The sequence below is a fragment of the Sylvia atricapilla genome, chromosome 17 (assembly GCF_009819655.1).
Source record: "Sylvia atricapilla isolate bSylAtr1 chromosome 17, bSylAtr1.pri, whole genome shotgun sequence".
Taxonomy (NCBI): Eukaryota; Metazoa; Chordata; class Aves; order Passeriformes; family Sylviidae; genus Sylvia; species Sylvia atricapilla.
The window spans coordinates 9,937,836-9,955,123 of NC_089156.1; the positions used below are offsets into that span (position 1 = coordinate 9,937,836).

Genomic DNA, 17,288 nt, shown 5'->3' on the forward strand with positions numbered 1-17,288 from the left:
TCTCTTCAGGTGGAGATCCAAAGGAGGAAGCACCAGGTGCTCAGCTGGGGCCTTACCACTGTGAGCTGTCCAGTTTTGTCCTTGAAGACCTGAGGCTCTGGCCCCACAGTGAACACCATGGTCCCCTCCTTCCCGGAGCCGACACGGAACCGGAGGCTGGAAGCACAGAATGCCCCTGGAGAGCTCTCCCCACAAGAGGCTTTACTCTAAACCCCCTTGATTTCTGTTCCCTGGGCAAATCTCGTTAGAGGAGCAGATCAGAGCCTCCAGCTTAGGTGAATTTCCTAAACAATTGCATTATCCCAGCGAGCCCAAGGGGTTGATGAATGGAACAAGGCTGCCCAGCCCAGGCTTTTGAGTGTTCCTGGTGCAATTAAGCACTGGAAGCTAAGCAGATCTGACCTGGAGGAAAGCACTGAGCACACCAAATCTAATTAGAGCTGAAACGCAAAGGCCAGGCTGAAAAGCTGGAGCAGAAGTGCAGGTTTCACCTGCCAGCTCCAATTCCCAGGGAGGTTGGAGACATGGACTGCATCCACCTGCCAGGAGCTCGGGGCTGCCACTGGGAGGAATCACATTTTGGGCCTCCTCAATCCTTCTGGGAGAGAAGCATTTGTCCTGAGGTGACCCACAGCTTCCCAGCTGGCTTTCCTGAGGCTAATGGGATCCCCTGTGGAACCACTAGAGCCACGACCTTATGCCCAGGTCACAGCAGAGAGCTGAAAGAAAAAGTGGGTTTAAAGTACAATAAGTTGGGTTTAGGCAGGTGGGGCATGGGCAGCTGTCAGAGCAGAGCAGGATTCGTTAGCCTGGGAAAAGCCTGGGAAAAAGGTTGGAAAGATTTTTTTATACATTTCCTCTCAGTGCATCCCATCCCATCTCATCTCCCTGTGCCTCTGGAAGTCAGGAAAACAGAGATGCTGCTGCACCAGACCTGTCCAGCTTTGGGCACTGTTTGCTGGGCTGATGTCAACAGTCTTGACCTAAAAGGTTTTCCAATAAAACTGAGCCTGCCCAGTGCTACCCATCCACCTCCTGCCTTCCTTACCTTCCCTTCACCACTTTAACGACGCTTTGCTTGTTGGCCAATATGCAGAGCTTGGTCACTGTCTCAAAGATGTGCTCACACTGCAGTATCACATCTCCCTGGAAACAAAAAAAAGGGGATAAAGTCACTTGGCATCACCCCAGCACGTGATAGTGCCGAGGAACACCTTTGGAATGCCAGAGCAGTGACTACCAGGCAGAAGTGACCAATTTAAACACCCTCTCCAGGGATTATTTAGGATTTATTTGGTCTAAAAAAAAGGCAGGAGTGGGTCCAGAGAAGGGGATGGAGCTAGGAAAGGCGTGGAGAATCAGGCACAGCAGGAGGGGCTGAGAGAGCTGGGGGAGCTCAGCCTGGAGAAAAGGAGGCTCAGGGGGGATCTTCTCATTTTCCACCACTCCCTGAAAGGTTGGGATTCCAAGTGAAAGTTTTCATGTTGAAACAGCAAGAACGTAAAGGCCTGGCTGATTACACACAGAATAAACATCGGGAATTGTGTCATTCCAGGAGTTTAGAGGATGATATCAGAAGCATCAGCTCCATGACCTCATTTTAACCACCATCCCAATTTCCCACCTTCTGCTTGTTGTCCTCAGGAACATGAATGACCACGATCCCATCGCTCAGGTTACTGGTGGAGATCCCTTCAAAAAGAACCCCAGAATTAGAGGGAAACCTACCAAACCCAGCTCCACACCACCCTCAGCTCCTTCCCCCAGGAGCCCCACATGGTTACAGGGGAAGTCACATTCCTGAAGGAGGGTTCTGTCCTTTCTAAGAGTAAAGAATATTCCCATCCTCAGAGCAAAACACACAAAGCTCCTACTTTGATTAATTAATCTGAATTTTCAAAATACTTTCTGAAGGGCCCTTTATGTCACCTGTTGTCCATATCAGAATTCCAACAGTGCTGATTTCAACCCCTGCATGAGCTGTTTGTCCCCAAACCTTTCCCTGATGCCTTGGGTTTTGGTAACATAAAAGGGAGAAGAATCCATTCTACCCCTGAACTGTAGTTCCAGCAGTGCCAGGATTAAAAAATACCCACAAACCAGGGTAGGAAAGGTTTGAGTTATTTTTTCTCCTCTCTATCTCAGTAGAAAGTGATGTCCTCCTGCATTTAAACATTTCAAGGAGCTCTTACTCATAAAATCATCCTTCAAGGCTTTGTCCAGCTGCCAGGAAAAGAGGGACAGATCATTCCAATATCTTTGCAAGACAAAGTGTCATAATTTCATCCTTCCTAAAGGATGTCTGGCAGGACAGGACGCCCCACAACAACTCGTGGAATCATCATGGAACGGTTTGGGTTGGAAGGAATGTTAAGGACCATCTCATTCCACCTATCCCATGGGCAGGGACATCCTACTAGTCCAGCTTGCTCCTAGTGCCACCCAGCCCTGGAGAATGACTCCCACTGGTACCTTTCAGCGTGGAATACTCGATTTTCTGTTTGATCTTGGCCATCTCCACCACGTAGGCCGAGCTCTGGGTCAGCACCAGGAGCCGCTCCCGCGCCTTGAACCCGTTCCTGTCATATTTTATCACGGGGGTCACATACTGAAAACAACGAGTTGGAATCAGCATTTCCACTACTGCAAGCTCCTGCTCCAGGGGTTTGGATTTTCCTGACTGGAAGCAGCTCGGCGAGGAGCAGATCTGCCCGTGGAGCTGCAGGTCTCAGCTCACAAGGATCTGGATTCCCCACACTAGGAAATTCAGGAGGCAGAATCCTGGGAATGATGGGGCCTGTGTGCCATAACCATGGGAAGTGCAGGGAAACTCCAGCTCTGTTCCTGCCCTGGACAGGGCTAGGAATGTTCTTTAAGCTTTCATCAAAAGCAATCTTAAATAACTTTTAATTGGGTGTATTTTGATACCTGTCTCCAATTTAAAAGCAAGTCAATGGTGGCTCTGCTGCTCTTCATCAGCCCCTGAGTGAGCAAACAGCTCCAGGACTCCAGTGAAGGTAATTCCAAGAGTTCTGTCCTTCTCTTACCTTGATGTTCTCCCCACGGATGAGCTGCAGCACTTTGGGGTTTAGGTCATTCTCTTCTGAGGAGCAAACCAGAAAGAGAAACTGGGTGTGAGTGTCAGAGCCACAGCCCCAAACAGTCACTGCCCACCCCCCAGCAAACACCAGAGAGCTGGTTTAGTCTTCATTTCAACTGCCCTTTTCCCCTTGGAATGCTCCTTTCCAACCTGAGGGTGGTCACCTCCAGCTGCTCCCAAACCCATTGTGGTGATTTTTCCTGCCCTGACAAGCCAGTTCACAGCAGGAGTTTCTGCCAGTTCTTGAGTCTGCTGTTGGTTCTCACCCTGGTCCATCCCAGCCCCCAGGGAATCCTGCTCAGGTTTATGGCTTTCTGTCCCAGAAGGATCCAGGTGTCCCCAGTCTGGGAACAATCCTGCAGATCCATCACTGCTTTCATGTCGCCCGATGTGACAGGGAGGAACTCCAACGGCAGGGGATGCTGCCTCCGCCAGGAGGGAATTTCTCTTGGGAAAGAGTCTCTTTGGTCAGGCAGGAGTTTACAGAGCCAGGAGCACGAGGCTGAGGCCACCGGGGGTTTGCTGCACTCACTCAGGCGGGTCTCCAGGAAGGGCTGGCTGAGGCTCTCCAGGTAGCCCTCCTTCTTGCCACTGAAAACAGCGCTGGTCACCACCTTCTGCTGCAGCTGATGGGAGAAGGAACAGCTCCAATCACCCTTGGAATTCTTCCACTGTCCCACATTGTCCCACATCAGCAGGGAAAATGCAAATACTGCAACTCCACAGCCTCCTTCTGCTCACACACTGCCCACCCAACTCATTGGAATCTTGGAATTGTGCTGCATTTCTTCCAGCAGCTTTGGGTTGTTCCTGTCTTACACCAAATGAAGGGGCAGCAGGGAAAATCCTACCGATTTTTGGTGTTCATGGACCTTTTCCAATTATATGGAGAGCAGATTTCACCCCATAAATTAAGCCCCACTTCAATGCTCTGTCCATTATGAGGGAGAGTGGAGGAAATCCCTGGCTCCAGGAGTTTCCTCTCCTCTGATGAGAAGTTTGCTCTTATCCCTGAGGGACTGATTGGAGCAGCAGGATCAGAAGGTGCTGCCTGTGTCCCAGGTGATTCTCAGGGAGCAGAGATCCCACCTGTTTGAACTCCCACATTTGCATTCCAGGTGTTGGTTACCTGCACTTTCCTCTCAGCAGTGAGGCCTCGGCAGTATTTCCTCACCAGGTTCCTTATGCAGATTTTCCGGAGCATCTCGGATGTCTGCATTAAAAAACCCAGGGAAAAAATCAACTAGGGAAGTTGTACAAACAGCTCTGTCTGTGCCATGAGCCTAAAACCCTGTGGGATTCATTTTGTCTTTATTAGGACTCGTGAGTTCACTTTTCTGTCAATGAGTTTTCCCTTTTTTTATCGCTTAAACCAACAGGGAGTTTCCTCATTGCTCTTGGAAAGCCCCGCCACTGGGCTATTCCTCCCATTCCCACCCAAACACAGCAGATCTTGGGGTTTTCCAAGGGCTCTGAACAGAGCATGAGCCAACAGCAGATCATTTTCTCCCACCTGGGACGTGCACACACATTGCCACCAAACAGGGGCCGCCTCCACCTCTCCCAAAGCCTCCAGAAACCCTCACCTCCTCCAGGATCGAGGGAGGCTGGAGCCAGCTCTGGTCCAAGACGTTTTTTGGGAGGTGGTCTCGCAGCTTCATCAGGTAGTAGTACTGTGAAAGCCTCACAAAGTCCCTGTTCTCCGGGCAAAGGGGTTTCTTCCGATTGATGAAGCCATTTATGAACCTACAGAAAATATCCCATGACCTCCAGAAATCCGTGGAAACGAGGGGAGGGACAGATGAACACAACAGGCTAAGGATTACTGGTGTTACATCAGGTGCACTGTGGGTCAGCCATGGAAACCTCAAGCTTTAGAATACCCTAAATATTAGCAGGTTTTTACCAAGTTCTGTTGGCCAAACCACAGCACTTTGGAGTTCAGAAAGAATCAGCTCTACTTCAGGAGCTGGGGTTAGGGGAGTGGAGAGGGAGGATGAAGGGAATGGAGGGGCATGACAAAAATTAGGGGGGAAAATCTTCCCTGTGAGGGTGGGGAAGGCCTGGCACAAGGTGCCCAGAGAAGCTGTGGCTGCCCCTGGATCCCTGGAAGTGCCCAAGGCCAGGTTGGACAGGGCTTGGAGCAGCCTGGGATAGTGGGAGGTGCCCCCTTGGCAGGTGGTGGGACTGGATGGGCCCTAAGATCCCTTCCAACCCAAACCATTGTGGGATTCTGTGGCTGGGAAATTACTTCCTGATGGTCTGCACTGCCCACGTCCTCTTCTTGGCTGCCCTTCGTGCCAGGGCTCCTCTCCAACAGGCCTCCAACTTGATTGCTGCAAGAGGCAACCAGCAGAAGTTAAAACTGATTATTTTGCAGCTCTAAAAATCAGCTGGTGGGAACAACGAGTTTGGGATATTTTCTTCTCCGTGGTGGACCCAGTTCCACCTGTGCTGTGGGGCTCAGCATCAAGGCCAGGCATTGTTCCTTCTCTGTCTCCTGCTGTCCCTGCCCACAGCCCAGAAAGCTGCTTTGAACCTGCATTTTATACCAGCCTGTTGTGATAAGAGCAGCTAAAGATCAACCCCCAGGTACCCCGGAATGTCCCCTGTGTGTGACAGAAGCTGCTGCTGCTGCTCAGAGCTGCGCCCACAGCTGAGGGCAAGAGCAGCTTATGGTGTGAGGATCCAAACAGAACTAAAGGAACCTCTGGAAAAGCTCTGGGAATGCTTTGGGGGCAGCTGCCCCCTCCTCTGACCACAACAGCCCCAAGTGCTGCCCACAGCAGCACAGATTTGGGACCTCCCAAGGCTCCAGCTCCCGTGGAAACCCAGCCCTGAGAGAATCCCCCATTCCAGAGCCTGTACCTGCTTTCCTCTTCTTCTGGTACGCTCTTTTCCCAAGGAATCCTTTGTATTTGGCCTGGAGTCTTGAGACTGGAAAGAAGGCAGAGGCATCACTGGCACCTGCAGGGTCAGGGCTGAGGAGCTCAGTTCCTGCACTCCAGGGGACAGAGGGGCCAAACACCAGTGGGACCAGAAGCAGCCCCTGTAGGTACCATGCCCTTCAGTAAAGCTTTTCAAGGAGCAGGTCTCCCTAGGATGAGACAGAAGGGATCCCAATCCCAAGGGAAAGGCACTTGGTCCCTCTGGGAATGGACAGGGAGGTACTCAAAGGACCGAGGAGCTCCAAAGCAGCCACATATCCACCACTGAAGCAGGGATTTCCCCCCAGACTGGAGCAACTTTACTGAGTTTTCCGTGGATTCTGAGAGCTATGCAAACCACGGCTGGGAGGGACCTTAAAGCCCATCCCATTCCACCCCCTGCCATGGGCTGGGACACCTCCCACCATCCCAGGCTGCTCCAAGCCCTGCCCAACCCAGACCAAGGGAACTGGAACCTTACTCAGTAAGTGCTTTCTGTACTCAAAGGCATCTTCTGTGGCAAACAGGGTCTTGGGGAAACGGATGAATATTTTGGTTCTGAAAAAGACACCAGGAGCAGGTTATCCATGGTGAGCCATCCTTCCAGCTGCCCTGAGCAGGCTCAGAGCCCCAAAACAGCTGTAATTTACCCAAGCCTGAGCTGCCTTGGGCTGCTGGAGCCCTAACCCAGAGATGGAAAAAACAAGGCTGCATTCAAGTTCCCATGGAAACAGGTAAAAATAACGAGGAAATTTGTGCAACTGGGGTTTTATCTCTCTCCTTACTCCTGTCACAGATAAGACACAGGGTCCAGAACACCAAACACTGATCAGCCAGAGCAAGGAATTTACCTTCCTAGCTTGTACTCCTCAGGCTTGTAACCAATGTGTTTGATGAGCCTCTCCACACCCTCTGCTGCTGGCCCGTGCCAGTGTGGCCAGGTAGCTGGACAGAGACATTTGTATCTGAAAGATCAGCAGGAGATCAATGCAAACCACTTGAAGTTTGAGGAACTCCTTCCTGAAACTCCTCCTCAAATTCCTTCTGCTTTACTCAAGGCAGGAGATCCGCCAACGCAGATCAAAATGATGCAGACAAGACACATGCAAAGAGTATTTTTGAAGCAGAAGGCGTTCTGCTGACAGCAAAACTCGAGTGTTGCTCCCTCTGCAGCCCTCAGGAGGGCAGGATTACCTGGGCAGAGGGGAAGCAGCTGCCTCACCTCTGCAGGAAGAGCTCGTACTTGCGCCGGTACGCGAAGCCGGCTCGTCTCACCCGCAGGTGCTCCATCAGCCCCAGGTACTTCACCTGGTGTCGGATCAGGAAATCATCAAACTTCCCTGCAGCAAGAGCACACCTTCACTGGCCAGTTGTGTCTGGGGAAGCTCACCCACACGCCCATGTGGTGGAGGAAATTGGGAAGGAACCAAATCCCCAGTTATCCACAGGGACATATTTGCCGCCAGCTTAACCGAGCTGTTTCTATATAAACACAAATATGTGTACACAACGTGTCCACCCTGCTCCAAACCAATCCCTCTGTCCCTTCCTTGGACTCAGCAGAGCCCTCAGCCCCAGCCTCACCAGGCTCCTTGTTCTCATTGGGTTTGATGCAGCGGATGTACGAGGGCTCCTTGGACATCAGGATTTCGATCAGACTCGTCAAACTGTTCTTGAACTGGGTTGCAACCTAAGACAGCATCGAAAGGACCTCCTGAGCTCTGGAACTCTTTCCTGCAGAGCACGAAATGGACTCCCTGCATCCAGCTTAAACTTGGAAGCAAAAGCTGGTGGAGCATCAGTAGCCTGGAGTTTTTGGAGCATTGTGTGAGTTGTGTCAGTGCTGAGCTGGAGCATTTGAGCCCTGGCCATGCAGCTGGACACACCAGGCAGCCCTCCAGCCCTCCCTGCTCCTTCTGGGATGTGGCACGGGATGTCACTTTGCTGGCTGCTGTCTCAGCAGCACCACTGTTCCTCTGCCAGGGAGCTCTCAGGGGTAAATGGTGGCAAAAAACATCCACTAAGTGCAGGAATCACAGAATTCCACGATTTAATAGGGTGGGAAGGGCCCTCTGGAGATCACCCAGTCCAACGCCCTACCAAGGCAGGTCACCCAAAGCAGGTGATCCAGGAATGTGCCCAGGTGGATCTGGAATGACTCCAGGCTGTCCCAGGGCTCTGCCACCCTCCGTGGAAAGTTCTTCCTCAGGCTGAGGCAGAACTTGTTGTGTTTTAGTTTATGACCACCAGGACTGAGGAAGGGATCAGTGATTAAACCACGGCCTGAGCTGATATTCAGAATTAAGACTAAAGACAGAACTCACAGTCTCTGGTCTCCTCCTGTTGTCCAGTTCTGACAGGAGGAAGCAATCCCTGATGATGTAGTTCTTGGAGTTGCACAGCACCTGAAACAAGAGGAGACAAAGGTTGCCCTGTTGAGCAGCCCTTCTACTCCTCCTGGGAGCAGCACAGCCCTGAGAAATGCACAGAGGTGCCTAAAGATCAGTGCTAAAGAGAAAAGGATGTTTTTGTTTGCTAGAGTAAATAAATCTGCACCAAGCAGGTGATGGAAAAAGAACAGCATCCCTCTCTTTAGCTTACCTCCTTCAGGTTTCTGTACAGTAGATCATTATTCTTCTCCAGAAATCCTGAAAAAAAACCCATTGAATTAAAAGAAATTAAAAAAGAAAATTGGAACATTCAACCCCAAATTCTCACTGGAGCCACATTTAAGACTTCCGGGTCAGTGCCTGCAGAGAGCAGGTATTTTGTAACCCTCTTCCCACCAGGTCATCGTGACCCACAGCAGTTCAGGAGCTCAGGAGCTGCAGCCTGGCCGTTGTCACTCACCCACAGCACAGTAGGTGACCTCTCCTGCGTAGTGGAGGAGGCGGAAATCCACCCAGTCGATGGATTTCCGCGTTTTCTGATCCGCCAGCTTGCGCCTGCCGGGGGAAAATCCAACAAAACACCAGGGGAAAGAGCAGCAAAGAGATTCCCTCAGCTGGGGGACAGCTGGAAGTGTGGTGTTTGACCCTACTGATGTGGGTCTGACTGTGGAGTTATGCCCCGTGATCAAAACATCATCTCTCCCTGCTGGCAGCTCCCATAAACTCCTCAGGAGACCTGGGATCTACTCACTGTCATTTGGCAGTGATCACTCATTCCAGGAATAATCAGATTTCTTCCCATGACATCCGTTTAAATACATTTTTGCTGCTTATGTGGGAAAAAAAACCAACAGCTTCCTCAACCCCAAAGCAAACCCAGGGGCAAGGTGAAAGGATTTCAGACATTTTGCCCTAGAGCACCAACCCAAATACAAAGGAGGAATCCAAATGTTTGAGAGGAACAGGAATATTTTAGAAAGCAAGGATTCCTGAAGGGAAAAAAATAAAAGAGCCAAACAAGAAAAAAAGAGCAACTTCACAGTTGAAGTTTCAGCTTTGTAAGCAGTCACAAACAGCAGAGCTGAGTGTCACAACAGCACGTTCATGTATCAAAGCTCCTTCCAAGAGCAGATCCCGTGGAAGTAGCTCCAGCACTTCTATTTAAAGCTTTTAATCAGGCAGAACAGCATTAAGGCACATTGTGGTGACAAGGAAGTTGGCTACAAATTTTCCACTTGGCTGTGGTGGAGTTCAGAGCCGCAGGAGCAGTGACAGCTCAGCACCGTGACTCTCAATTGATGACTTGTCACAGCCCTTCAGCAGCTTCTGCGGGGAAGTGCCAGCACAGCCCTGCGCCAACGCCTTCAGCTGCCGCCAAAATGGGATCCAAAACCCCTCCAAATGGAGTATGAACCAAAATGTCACTCATCTGGGGGAGAGGAGCACATGCGTTTTCTCTCCTCTTCGTACTCCAAGCTCACACAGAACAAGATGGGTGTAAATATTTACACATCCCCCCTCAGCCTCAGGTTTGGGTCCTTGTCACAACATCTTCAGCTTTCCCTGGAGTCCATGGGGACCAAAGCCATCTGTGGCCAAAGCCATTTAACCTTCCTGGGCTAAAATCCTGGGCCAAATCCCAGGAATCCCTAATTTTGGTGTAAAATGAGAGATCCAAAGCTCAGCATCAGAGCAGTGAAGACACAGAGCCCTGCTCTCACCTCCCAGTACCCCAGATCCACCAGGGGAGTTTTCCAGCATCAGAGACTGGATGGGCTGTTTGATTCCCTCTGGGACAAGGCAGAGATTGTTCCCTCCCCAGCCCTGCCATGGATGTGGGATGGGAAGGCTCTGGGATAGGATACAGAGGGTAAATGCATACGTCACGAAGTGGGCATGATCTCCTACTTTCTCTTCCAGCTTTTCCAAGAAGCTCAAATCAGTCGCTTCCCCAGGCCGTAAGCATTCCTCATCCTGGAACAGCAGGCACTGGATCAGAGCTGCTCTGAGCTCAAATTCCCTCCTCAACAACATTTAGGACAGCTTTGTCCCACAGACACAAAGCTCCACTGCAGGGGAAGCAGAACATCCCCATATCTTTAACTCCCCCCCAAAACCAGATCCTCTGCCTCATCCTCTTGGTGTGTGTTACAGGAATCCGTGCTTATGTTCCAGATTACTCAGACCCATCCCATAATTAGAGGGAAAAATGTGATTAAGAGCCATTAGATCAAGGCACAGGCCTGCATTTTAATTTGGTACAAACTCTGATCTTACCAGGATGGAGATTATTCCTTTGTGCTTCTGCTCAACCAAGTCACAGATGATTTTGTTGTTGAAATACGGGATTGGTTCCCACTGGAAAAGGGAAAAAGGAAGAATGATTTTAGATGAAGACCTTTTCTCTGCAATTTTTTAAGTTCTTTGGAACTTAAGTAAGACACTGCCTCAGATTCCATTGAAATGAGTGGTGTGGATTAGGATCAGCGGAGGGAAAAGGTGATCCATGATCCCACTCCAGAGTTCTCCTCCTTCCAGCAGCCCACACCACACACCATCCTCTTGTTCTCTACATAAATCCTCTCCACTTTCCCATGTTTTACACTGCTGGAATCCCTCATTCTCCTGGGACATTGTCACTGCTGAGCATCTGAGTTTTGGGGAAGGTCCTACTTCCTCCTTAAACGATGTCAATTAAGTCTGGGCTAAATTACACTTCAAAACAGCTACAGAAAGAGACTCCTGCAAATCCCATTCTTCCCATGGGAACAATAACAAAGTAAAAAAGCAGGATGACTTTCACATTAGTAATCAAAAGCATTCAGTGTAATGGCAGTTCAAAGGGAAAAGGGAGGGGGAAGTGTCATTTACCTCAATGCCTTCCAGTTCATATTCCTCCTGCTCTGCTTTCAGGGTCATCTCAATCAGCAGCTGCTGCAGCTTCTCGTTGCAGTAATTAATGCAGAACTGCTCAAAGCTTCAGGGAGGTTAAATGAGCAGCAGGTTTGATGTGTTCCAGGGGCAGTTTTGCTTCTTCCTCCACGGACTAAACCACCCATTCCCATAGAGATCAAACCCCCATTTCCACAGGGAGCAAATTCCCCAATTTCACATGGACCAAGCCCCCCATTCCCACACAAACAAACCCAACCCTTGTTCCCACCCTGTTGCACCACAGCCCAAACCAGACTTGCAGGCCAATGTAAAGCTTTTCCTGGGGCCCAGCAAACCCCTGCACCCAGGTTTTAGTGCCCTTACCCTCCTGGGCTGAGGGCACAGTCAAAAATTCCTGTAGGAATGTCCTGTACCCCCCCAGGTCACCCCAAATCCCAGGAACAGCCTGTACCTGTTTGTGTCCAGCACTTCAAAGCCATAAATATCCAGCAGGCCAATAACTGTTTTTGGAGTCGGATCCTGTCAAAAACACCTCTGCTCTGCCATTGCTCCTTCCCTGCAGCTGCCTGCTTTCACCTGAATTTCAAACTGTCTCTTTGAGAGAATTTTCAGTGGAGAAGCCACTTTAAAGCAGGTAATGAACTGCTAGAACTCTTTAACGGAGGGTAACTAAAGGGTTTTCTAGCTCAGGGCTGGGGGATGTCCCAGCAGCAATTATCCAACATCCCAGATAATTGGTGATGAGGGTTCTGGGGACTCTCCGGAGAAACTGCTCAGCGTTTTAGGAGCATTCAGGGTCCCAGACAAGAAACCAACCTTGTTGGCAAGAGAGCCATTGATTTTGTTGACGAGCCAAGTGAAAGTCCTTCCATAAATTGCCTTTGCCACGGCGTCCCGGGCATAGAATGCCAGATCCACATTCAGCGGGCTGAGCACCTGGAAATAAAGATATCCCAGAGAGGATAAACACCACGGGGGATCAGAGCAAACTTCTGCACAGCCAGGTGACATCTGTGGCTTTGAGAAGCAGCCACACTGTCCTCCAGCACAGCACAGCCACCCCTGGACTGCAGCTATTCCTGCAGGGGGTTAGAATGGGATCATCTTAAAGGTCCTTTCCAACCCAAACCACTCTGCAATTCCCTGGTTCTCCTTACAGCTTTATTTTCCATCAGTGTTCCTCCAGTCTGGTGTATCCCCACCTGCCAGCAAGCTTGAGGCACTACATTTTGGTGAGTATTAATTTAGAACGAAGTGGGAAAATATTCTGACCTCCTTTTACTTACATATTATTAAAATGAAAATATAAAATGTTCAAAGAGTGGTTTTTACCAGTGTTTTCCTCTGTTTGTGCAGCCCAGTTTCCCAGGAAGAACCATGGGCTGGGCAAGGGGAAATTGTTTGGCTCATACACAAGTCCCAGTTCCAGCTTTTTGACAGCTCCTGCCTTGTTCAGCAATAAAACTCGAATATATTTTAATTTAATGTCTCAGGCTGGAAGAAGGGGACGTGGAGGAAGAGAGGGTCAGTCAGAGGGATCTGGGTTACACTCAGAACTGGGTCTTCATCCATCCCCCAGCTGGGAGTCTACCAGATTAATCTGGGACCACACACAACTCCCCAGTACCTCCTCGGATCTGGCTTCGATCTTCCTGTGGGTGAGGGCTTCCTGCAGGATGGACAGGTGAGCACCCAGAAGCTGCAGGGAGAGAAATAGCTGCACTCAGAGCACAGCCACAGGCCCCTGTTTAAACAAGCAGCACTGTGTGATCAGTGGGACACAACCCCCAGCCCCTCCCCAGTCACCCTCAGCCTGGAGCTACAGGAAAAGGAAACCTCAGGGAGAAACCTCAAGATGATTTACAACAAGAGCTGGGTATTTTTAGAGTTACTCTCATGCTTTTTGGGAATAAATATTTTGTGCCAATAAGAAAATCACAGCAGGGTGAAGGTTTTCCTCCTAGCACTGGGAATTCTGACCCAATGTGGGCAGAGGCACCTTGGAAATCCACTTGATCTGGGTCCCGTCGCGGATGATGGCGTGGCCATTGCTGTCCTCCTCAAACTGGATGTTCCCAAGGTGCAGGACACTGGCAACGATTCCAAAGAGATGCTGATAATGGGAGATATTCCATTAGAACACAGGTTCCCACAGCCCTGGTGGGACGGTGATGATCTTTCCTATCGTTAATTAACAGAATTTTGGCTGGGCTGAAGGAGGTGAACCAGAGAATCCACCACTGGCATCGTGCTCTTCCCCACCCACTCCCTCAATCCTGCACAACCATGGAATCCCAGAATGGTTTGGGGTGGGAAGGAACTTAAGAGATCATCTAGTTCCACCCCTGCCAGGACAGGGACACCTTCCACCATCCCAGTTGCTCCAAGCCCCATCCATCCATGGACACTTCCAGGGATGGGGCAGTCACAGCTTCTCTGGGCAACCTCTGCCAATTTCTTCCCAATATCAAATCCAAACCTACTCTCTGGCAGTGAGAAGCCATTCCCCTCTGTCTGTTACTCCAGGCCCTTGTCCAAGTCCCTCTCCACGTTTCTTGTCAGCCTCTCCAGGTTCTGACCCCTCAAAGTGTGTTCTATTCCACCCTTCACCCCTCTCCCAGGCATGGCTGCTTCCATCACTTCAGGAAAAGAGCAGTGCCCTCCTCTCTGAAATCCCTTTGCTCAGTCCCTTTTAACAAGCAGCACCTCGATATCTTTTTCAGTGAAGTCAATGATGGAAAAAGCTTTCCGGACTATTTTCCAGTCATTCTTGTCATTGATAGAAAACACTTTGGCACATCGACCCTAGGCAGTAGAAGAAAGATTAATTAATGCAATTCATTGGTAAGGAACGTTTATTATCAGCAAACACAGATGCTTCTGGGCACACTGCTTTCGTTTCCAGTTCCCTCAGTGATTTTTTCACTGTTACTAATACTGAGCATGACTCCTTTGATAAAATCTTTCAGTTTATACCGGAAACCTCCAATAAACCAAACCCCTGAGTGTGGAGATGGGCTGAAGAGCTGCACAGAACTTGATCTTCCAACTACCCTTTATTTTTGGGGTACGAATATCTTCTGCCCAAGGTGCATTTTCCATCCCTACAATTCCTGATGGAGCCACGGAGCAGTTCAGGCTCCCACTGACCTGGATGAGGTACGTGTACTTCTGGGGGTTGCGCTCCAGCCCGAGCCAGCAGAGCAGATCCTTGTCTCCTCCCTCCAGCAGCTGGTAGAAAATATGGAAATTCCTCTCTCCATGGTTTTGGTGGACAACTCGGGATTTCTCAATCAGGTAGCTGAGGATGTGTCCCCCCACTGGAGCTCCCTGGCAGAGCAAAGCAGGCAGATCAACACCAAAAATACCAATAATCCCTGTGATTGCTGTTTCTTTAAACCCAGGAAGGAGGAACAGGCTCAGGAAAAGCCAAATTCTGCTGTCATTTATCTGCCACCTTTCGTTTGAGAGTGTCCAGCAACAGTATAAGGATTTGCTGTCCTTTAAAAATAACTTGAGCTTTAAAACTCTCTATCAGCTTTCCATGGAGCACTGCCAGGATTGCAGTTTCCAGGATGGATAACCAGTGACCTCACCTGCAAAATGCAAGGTCTGTAAAAACAGGGTCAGAAATGTGCAGAGTAAGAATTCATAAATCCTGGGCTGCCTGCTCAGCATCCAGGAGGTTTCTCAGCTACAGCTCCTTTTCCCAGCGCTCCACTGAGTTTGTTCTCACCTTAAAATCAAACTGGATATCCATGTACTTCCCAAATCTGCTGGAGTTGTCGTTGCGCAGGGTTTTTGCATTCCCAAAAGCCTGGGGATAAAACACAGAGGGAAAGTCACTTCTCACCTCACTGGGAGCCTCACACCCAGTTCCAGGACCAAGATTTGCTGCTTCAGCCAAGTCCCACCGACTTCTTTGGATTAGAGAAATACAAAGCAATGCATTTCCATAGCTTTAAAGTGGAAGTCAGCTAAACCAATTCAGCTTTTTCTAATCTAACCTCTAACTGAGGAACTGCTCTGTGTGCTGCAGTTTTCTTGTATTTTCTTTCAGCCATACTCAAATTAAACCCTCAAATTTAAATTTCCAGCCATTAAATGCTACTAAATCCCAAATATTCTTCCAGAGGCTGTGCCAATACTGGCCATTCTTGCTAAGGGCTGCAGGGAATCCTCGAGCAGTGAAGCCACCAACTCCAACCCCTCAGCATTTTGGGCCTTCCTTTAATTTCTCACCTCGAGGACAGGGTTGGAGAGCAGGAGCCGGTCCCGGACAGTCTGGAGCTGCTCCGTGGTGGGACAGGTGACTGCATAGTACTGCAGGATCTTCTTGGATGCCTCTGTCTTCCCAGCCCCGCTCTCCCCAGAGATGAGGATGAAGTGGTTGTTGTACTCACTGCACATCACCCTGTAGGCGTTGTCAGCTATGGCATAGCTGGGACGGGCACAGGAGGCATTCAGAGGGGAAATATCCATTAGGAATGGCACAGGAGGAGGAATAGCAAAGAGTTCCCAGGAGTTTTTACTCCTGGTTTAGTGTCACAAGTGTTGGACAGGGTGATGGAATCTTGAAATGGGTTGGAAGGGATCACAGAGATCATCTCATTCCAAGCCCCTGCCATAGGCAGGGACACCCACCGCAAAAGCTGGGCTCAAAAGCTGAGCCTGACTGAGGCCAGAGAGTGAAAACCAGCCCTAGTGACTGTGGACACCCCTCCCCAAGGTGCCAGTGCAACATTACAGGGAAATCCCAAATGAGGAACACCCCCCGAGATCCCATGGGAACACTCACAGGTGTGGGGGCAGCTCAAAGAAGTTCACACCCCGATAAAGCTTCATCTGAGTCACTGTGTAAATGTCCAGCTCCTGGTAGGGGTTCACAGACACGAGGAGAGAACCAATGTAGGTCTGCAGGGAGAGAGAGAGCCTGATGGAACAGCTCCTCCACAACAAAATCCCAAAGGAGGAGCCAGGTACCTCAGGACATTATCCACAAACTGATGACAAAGCTGGTACAGAGCTTGTTATGAGAGAACCAAACCAACCAACCAAAACTCTCCCCAAACCAATACCAAACTTCTTCCAAAATCCCCTTGGTTAGGGGTAAAGCTGAACCATGAGAGCAAGCTGGCAATTTAAATCCAGGGATCTGGGATTTATTGGCGCTTCCAGGAGCCTTTTCCTACTAAAATTAACACAACACAAAATAAAATCCTCAACCCTTCCCAAACCTTTTCCTGCCTTCCTTCATTTACAGCATTCCTTTTCCCATTTACTGCACATCCTTTAGAGCTTTGCCAGGCAACTCAGAGCAAGCTGAGATTTACTCTCATGAGTTAGAGTAGATAAATTACTCCTGGGTGATCTCTCTGCTGGGCACTACCAACACCTTGTTAGACACACAGAGGACACTCAGCTCTTCCTCCTGCACCTGACCTGACCAGCAAGGCCACCTCGGGCTCATTCCAGCAGCCACAGACCCACAGCAGCAGCACTCACGTAGATGAGGTTCTCCTGGTAGCGTTTCCTCAGGTTGTTGAGGAAAGCAGCCTCGCTGGTGTGGGAATCCAGAAGGACAAAATCCTGCACCCCGACCTTGTCCCGGGCTATCAGAGCCCCTTCCATGTTGGCGTCACCGTTCTCATCAACTTCTTCCTTCTGCAACACAAAGGTTGTGGGGTGCAGAGTTAAGAGGGCCCTTCCCCCAGGGACAAAAACCAGCCTTGCACAGGTCATGCCAGGAGAGCATTATTCCAGCTTGTCCAAGGATGGCAATTCCATCCAAGCTCTTCCCAGTCCAGACTCGCTGCTGTGAGCAGCCAGGAGGATCCTGGTTTCCATAAAAAACTCAGACAAACGCAGCCCTGGGGCTGCAGTCAGGATCTGAACTCAGTAACTCAGTCTAGACAGAATTTTTCAGGCACAGAGTTGGAATATACAGTGGGAGACACCAGAAAAATCCTTCGTTTT

General features: G+C 49.9%; 1 protein-coding gene across 1 annotated transcript in view; it reads right to left on the reverse strand.

Moving 5' to 3' along the window:
* Nucleotides 1-16,973, reverse strand: part of MYO1H (myosin IH) — an 18,083-nt gene extending 1,110 nt beyond the window's left edge. The window contains exons 1-30 of the mRNA XM_066331558.1: nt 16,818-16,973; nt 16,111-16,226; nt 15,555-15,753; nt 15,049-15,129; nt 14,463-14,642; nt 14,019-14,117; nt 13,312-13,425; nt 12,940-13,011; nt 12,129-12,248; nt 11,764-11,831; nt 11,289-11,394; nt 10,695-10,775; nt 10,300-10,391; nt 8,878-8,972; nt 8,629-8,675; nt 8,352-8,432; nt 7,612-7,717; nt 7,250-7,367; nt 6,879-6,992; nt 6,509-6,585; nt 5,969-6,037; nt 5,352-5,436; nt 4,687-4,846; nt 4,230-4,313; nt 3,633-3,726; nt 3,048-3,103; nt 2,473-2,608; nt 1,625-1,692; nt 1,049-1,146; nt 57-156 (exon numbers count right to left, since the gene is read on the reverse strand). Of these exons, the coding sequence (XP_066187655.1) occupies nt 57-156; nt 1,049-1,146; nt 1,625-1,692; nt 2,473-2,608; nt 3,048-3,103; nt 3,633-3,726; nt 4,230-4,313; nt 4,687-4,846; nt 5,352-5,436; nt 5,969-6,037; nt 6,509-6,585; nt 6,879-6,992; nt 7,250-7,367; nt 7,612-7,717; nt 8,352-8,432; nt 8,629-8,675; nt 8,878-8,972; nt 10,300-10,391; nt 10,695-10,775; nt 11,289-11,394; nt 11,764-11,831; nt 12,129-12,248; nt 12,940-13,011; nt 13,312-13,425; nt 14,019-14,117; nt 14,463-14,642; nt 15,049-15,129; nt 15,555-15,753; nt 16,111-16,226; nt 16,818-16,943 (3,042 nt within the window). The 5' untranslated portion in view covers nt 16,944-16,973. The remainder of the gene's footprint in view (nt 1-56; nt 157-1,048; nt 1,147-1,624; nt 1,693-2,472; nt 2,609-3,047; nt 3,104-3,632; nt 3,727-4,229; nt 4,314-4,686; nt 4,847-5,351; nt 5,437-5,968; nt 6,038-6,508; nt 6,586-6,878; nt 6,993-7,249; nt 7,368-7,611; nt 7,718-8,351; nt 8,433-8,628; nt 8,676-8,877; nt 8,973-10,299; nt 10,392-10,694; nt 10,776-11,288; nt 11,395-11,763; nt 11,832-12,128; nt 12,249-12,939; nt 13,012-13,311; nt 13,426-14,018; nt 14,118-14,462; nt 14,643-15,048; nt 15,130-15,554; nt 15,754-16,110; nt 16,227-16,817) is intronic.
* Nucleotides 16,974-17,288: the final 315 nt, after the last annotated feature.